This window comes from Pundamilia nyererei, unplaced genomic scaffold (assembly GCF_000239375.1).
Source record: "Pundamilia nyererei isolate P.nyererei 1_Seehausen unplaced genomic scaffold, PunNye1.0 scaffold00254, whole genome shotgun sequence".
NCBI lineage: Eukaryota > Metazoa > Chordata > Actinopteri > Cichliformes > Cichlidae > Pundamilia > Pundamilia nyererei.
In genome coordinates, this window is record NW_005187655.1 from 631,126 (window position 1) to 636,948 (window position 5,823).

Genomic DNA, 5,823 nt, shown 5'->3' on the forward strand with positions numbered 1-5,823 from the left:
TCTCCATTTTTCTCACCTGCAGAAGAAGATAAAGAATTGAGTTGGAAGTCCAACTGAAGGTGTGCAAAGCAATCTTGAGCAGCCAGTAGAGGCTGGAATTGCCCACCCCTGCTGTAGGCAGTCCAGACCGAAGTTTTGTGGCAAGCAAGTTATCACAACATTTCCATGAACCAACAAAGGAACAATGGGTAACTGTGAAGCATGTATTAAGATATCTCAGATGGTCCAAGGATAAGAAGTTGTGTTTTAGGAGAAACAATGAAAATTTAGGTCTAGTAGCCTACAGTAATGCTGTGTGAACCTATGTAAGAACAGTTCTCTAGTTTCATGGAAGACAAAAAAACAGCCCACTGTGGCGCTCTCTACCTGTGAAGCAGAATATGTGGCTCTGGCTTCTACAATACAAGAGTTTATATATTTAGGGCAGCTTTTGAAAGGTATAGATAGCTAAAAACCTGTGAATCATCAGAGGTGCAAAGATGTGGACATTAAATATCATTTTGTAAGGCCCATTGTAAATGGACGAAAATGTGCCTGTTATATTGCACTACTGAAGAAATGGTTGCAGATGTTATGACCAAACCTGTGTCTAAGCTAAAACTTGGAAAGTTTGCAGACATCATGTTTTGGTGAGTCCACATCTGTATGGTAGTTTACAGGACAATATTCTTTAGATTCCAGCAACCTGAGTACAAGACGGGGTGTTGAGATATTTATCGTGTGTACTGAGTTGTAAATATGTTGGACCGCATTATTTGTTATTGTTGTTTAAAGGAGATGCAGTATTTTAGCTGTCACCACAAGGGGGCAGTTTTCACTGTGAAGGAAAGTATGCTGTGAGTTGATTGCTGTTGATGTTGCACTGCTCAAAATACACTACTGTACAAATAAATGTGTATGATTAATGTGTAAATTAAAAGTAACGTAGGCCTACTCATGAACTAATTTACAAATATAACCCAATAATGAGTCCTAAATATTCAAGAACTTTTACTTTTACTACAAACTTTTTGTTGAAACTTAGTTTGAGTGAAAAAAGTATTGAATTTATGAATTTGAAAGATATAAATACTTAAATACACCAGTCTGAAAAACAGTTACTTAATGCAATTTTAGACTGATTTTAAACTGATGTAAAATGTTTGAGAAAGAAAGAACGACTGACCAAAAGCTACCTAAAACAAATCGGTCAAAGTGAAATAAAATGCAAATAAGGCTGAAACAATGGTCATGGTAGTTTGTGGTCCTTCACTTCTGACAGCAGGAGCTCACACATAGCAGCTGTCCACACACCTGATAATCAAATGCTGTCAAATGAGAGCAGATAAAAGCTAAATGGGCTGTCTGTTCCTTTTAAAAAGTTTGTTGTTTGCATTTAAACAGATTGGGGCTCTTCAAATACCAGCAAAACGTGTATCTGTTCATTGGTTTTGGTGAGTGCTGTGAGGCAGGCAGGGTGAAGGACCCAAATCCAGGAATCAAAGTAAAGTAAAACTCAAAGCTCAGCCTTTATTGCTATAAAAACTCTTCGTAGGAATAAACATTACAAAACTGAACAAAAACCTCAAATGCAGAACTAAAACCTAAACTGGGAACTGGAACCTAGAAACTAAAAGACTCAAGCCAACCAATGCTCAGGACACGGAGGGAGAATACACAGCACAGAGACATTGTCATTCACTGCTTTCTGTCGCACCGTACACGGGCAAAACAAAACAGGAGCACCAAAAGTCAAAACAAAAAAGTCCAAAAACAGTGTCCCAAACAACCCAATTTGGGTGGCTGACCCAGAAGGTTGAGAGCCCAGGAGCCTGGAAAACAGTTCAGGAGGCAGCCCATTGAGCCAACAGTGACAGAGGATCTCAGGAGGCCGACCGCAAAACAGTGGAGGCGACTAGCTGAGACAGACAGCTGGTGTGACCCCTCAGATCCTCCAGCGGAAACAGACGGCTGCATGCAAGCCACTGAGTGCTGGAGCGGGTCACCAGAGCCCCCAGCAGAGACGAGAAAGTGCTGGCGCGGGTCTCCAGAGCCCCCAGTGGGAAACAGACACAGGGCCAGCAGGTATGGAGGCCCCTGGCTGAGACAAAGCTAGCTGAGGCTACGTGGAACACCCAGCCAGCTCTGGACACTTCGCCACAGCGCTGCAGCGAGACAACGTTTATTGCAGGCTGGGTGAGCTCGCCTGAGCTCTCTGTGGAAGCTGCTGCAGACAGCTGAAATGGCCTGGTAGAGCTTTCAGGTGACACAGCTTAAGGAGGCTGAGAGAGTTCAGCTGAGCTCTCAGTCGATGATGGTGGTAGCTGAACCAACTGTACTAGCTCCATATCCTCCAGGGGCCCAGAGTCTGCTGAGGTCTGAAACTCAGCCTCTGGGGAAGCCCTGGAGAGAGTGACAGTCTCCTCCTTCTTGGGACACAGAAATGCTCTTTGTAATTTGTTTCTCTGCTGAGAATGCGCAATTGAAAAACAGCCCTTTACATTCACAGTCTTGGAGTTAACATTCCTGGTCATTAGAACTCTGGGCTCGGCAGGAGCAACATTGAAACAGTCAGTAAAGTCCTGTGAATGGGGACTTCTGTCTGTCTCAGACAGAAGAACCAGTTGTTAACGCCTCTGCAGTTATCTTAGCAGTAAAACAATTACCTTTAGTTCACTGAGGATTTACAGACTCAAGGTTAACAGGCTCAGAAACAGATAACTCTACCTCAGAATATACTGACTTAAAATTTACAGATTTAGTGAAAGAGTATTGGTTCAGACTCAATGTTAGCTTGTTAGTTTGTGATTTTGCCCCTTGTGCAGTGTAGCAAACGTTCTCCAACTGACTGGCACAAACAGAAATCTCAGGTTTTTCAAAATCAGAAAAAAAATCCGATTTCTTGTTCCTTGGGCAGAGAGAAACAGCTTTTAGGTCTTGTGAGGTGAGGTCCTCAGTCACGGTCTTAATTGTTATACATTTTGGAGGGGTAAGGAAAAATTATGTTCTACTCACCACAGCCGTCTGTTCTGAAGAAGTCCCTGGTGTGGGCTGTGGCGGGCAGGATGAAGGACCCAAATGCAGAACTCAGAAACAGAAAGTAAAACTCAAAGCTCAGCTTTTATTGCTGCAAAAACTCTTTGTAGGAATAAACATTACAAGAACAAACCAAAACCTCAAATGCAGAACTAAAAACTAAACTGGGCACTGGACCCTAGAAACTAAGAAACTCGAGCCAGGCAATGCTCAGGACACAAAGGGAGAACACAGCATGGAGACATTGTGTATGACGCGATAGCAAGCAATGAATGACAAAGGACTAAAATACACAGCGGAGTGATTTGGGAAGTGGAGACAGGAGGAAAGCACAGGAAAACAATACCAAAATACAAGAAACTCAAAATGCTGGGTCCAAATGACCCAGAACTGTGACAAATGCTACAAGACAGACTTGAGTCCAATGAGAAAAAAGTGCTGTTAAAAATGACTCACCCTTATGGCTCCCAGTGATGTCACCATTTATTTAATTACACGCACTCATCCTGTACTATGTACTGACAAAGAAAGGAGCGCAGTGCTGTTAAAACTTTGATTTAAATTTTATAGGTTTATTCTTTAAAAAGAAGATGCAAAGAACTACAAGGAGATGCCGGCAAAGAGACAGGACATGCTGGAGAGATTATGGCTCTTAGCTGACTGACATTTCAATGACTTAAGGCAAGTAGGTCTGCTGAGTGATGATAAAATAAAACAGGCTTACACAGTGTTTATAGTTTAATTATGAGAAATGCAAATGTGAGCCAAACATCACCATTTTAATGAATAAAACAAAAAAATAAATAACAAATCAATAAAAATACAACACATAACAATGCATATTTTAAAAAAACACAAACTGGTTTGGCAGCAGTCCCACTGTTCTTGTTGAACTGCTGTGTTTGTGCCTGCATAACTGAGCAGTAGATCACCACAGAGCATCTGTCAGTACATTAATAACCTAATTATTAAAGTCCCACAGCAAAGTGCAAGAGACCAAGCAGCTCACTGTGGTTTAAAATACAACAGGTCAAAAACCCCAAAAAACTACAGCACCTTTATTTGCTCATCAGCTTCTACCTGAGAGGGCAGTGTTTGCCAGGGCAGCCAGACTGTCACAAGTCTGTGAGGCACACGCTGGAAGACGTCTCAAGATAGACGCAACCTCTGAGCCCTGAACGAGACCGTCCGCCTCGCAGATTCATCACGAGGCTTCGACTCCTCTCAGACTCGGCCGTCTGGAGTCGAGTCTCACCGAGAAGCGAGTCCCACAGCAGACCTCTGCTGTATATCTGTCAATACACAGGAAGCCAATTAGCCCTGTGTGTTTGTGTGCTGCGTGAGAGGGAACAGGAATGTGCCAAACCTCAACAGAGATGTCTGTGTTGGGGTATCTCCTGTAGAAGATGGTTCTCAGGTTGAATTCAGGGTTTCCGCTCTCCTTGAACACCCGCGTCCTCACGTTGTCATTCTCACATCTCACTACAGCGTAAACATCGGGGGCTGTGGAACAAAATCCAGCACGGTGTAAAGAAAGAAAGAAAGAAAACACCAAGGGAGATATGTGCAATAATTAAGAGTCTGCCCAAATATGAGTCTTTCATTTTGCAGTCACCTGTTTGTTTGGGAGGGCGGAGTCCTGACGCCCTGTGTAGATAAACTGTGGTCACCACTGTGGGCTGAGGTAGAAAACAGTGGAGCACAGAGGGAGACGGTAAGTCCTCCCTCAGTTCCCTTCATGGAAAAAAGAAATAACTAAATTAAACGCAGAGGACTGGGAATAGTGAAGGGAAAAAGAGATTTTTTCTGTTAAAGTGGAAAAAATTAAATGTAAGAAATAATATAAAATTTATGATGCTAATAGTGGTTTCATATTGATTTTTATAATTTATCAAAAAAATGTCTATGTCATATTTACTGTTTGTTTGTTTTTTGTTTTTTTCTCTGTTCCGCGGAAGGACAAAACCACCAAAATGAAAATTATTTGAATTATAAATACAAAAATAATTAATAAATAAATAAATATACTTTATGAGTAAATAAATATTAAAACTGTTCCATTACTTAATTTAAAAAATGTCATTTACATTTATTTTTCTGTTACTTCCTAAATCTTTCCTGTATTATTTAATTTTGTATTTATTCACCTGATTATTAACTACTTGATTTTTTATTTTATTTTTAGTAATTTTAAAATTTTCATGTAAATTAGTTGAACATCTGTAAAGATCTCCTGAGTAAAAGCAACAATATCTGTTTTTACTGAGATCAATCATCCCACCCTCTCCGTGAATCGCTACCTTATCGTGGTGGAGGGGTTTGTGTGTCCCAGGGATCCCAGGGGCTATGTTGTCTGGGGGCTTTTGCCCCCTGGTAGGGTCTCCCATGGCAAATTGGTCCTGGGTGAGGGACCAGACAAAGAGCGATTCAGAAGACCCTTATGAAGAGAACATTGAGGGAACAGTTTACCCTGATAGGGTTAACGGGGCCCCGCCCTGGAGCCAGGCCCGGGGAGGGTGCCCGAGGGTGAGCGTCTGGTGGCTGGGCCTTAGTCCATGGGACCCAGCCGGGCACAGCCCGAAGAGGAGACATGGGCCCATCCTCCCGCAGGCCCACCACCCACAGGAGGCGCCACAGGGGTTGGGTGCATTGTGTGCCGGGTGGCGGCCAGGAGAGGAGGCCTTGGCAATAGGGACATGGAATGTCACCTCTCTGGTGGGGAAGGAGCCTGAGTTAGTGCGTGAGGTTGAGAGGTACCGGCTAGATATAGTCGGGCTCACCTCTACGCATGGCTTGAGCTCTGGAACC

The 5,823-nt window shown here is 42.8% G+C and overlaps 1 protein-coding gene across 1 annotated transcript in view; it reads right to left on the minus strand.

Annotated features, from left to right (window-relative positions):
• Positions 1–1,862: 1,862 nt before the first annotated feature.
• The window catches only part of LOC102208474 (calpain-5-like), a 10,275-nt gene continuing 6,314 nt past the window's right edge, over positions 1,863–5,823 (minus strand). The window contains exons 4-9 of the mRNA XM_013915071.1: positions 5,485–5,727; positions 4,631–4,749; positions 4,382–4,518; positions 4,152–4,307; positions 2,319–2,447; positions 1,863–2,216 (exon numbers count right to left, since the gene is read on the minus strand). Coding sequence (XP_013770525.1) covers positions 1,863–2,216; positions 2,319–2,447; positions 4,152–4,307; positions 4,382–4,518; positions 4,631–4,749; positions 5,485–5,727 — 1,138 coding nt within the window. The remainder of the gene's footprint in view (positions 2,217–2,318; positions 2,448–4,151; positions 4,308–4,381; positions 4,519–4,630; positions 4,750–5,484; positions 5,728–5,823) is intronic.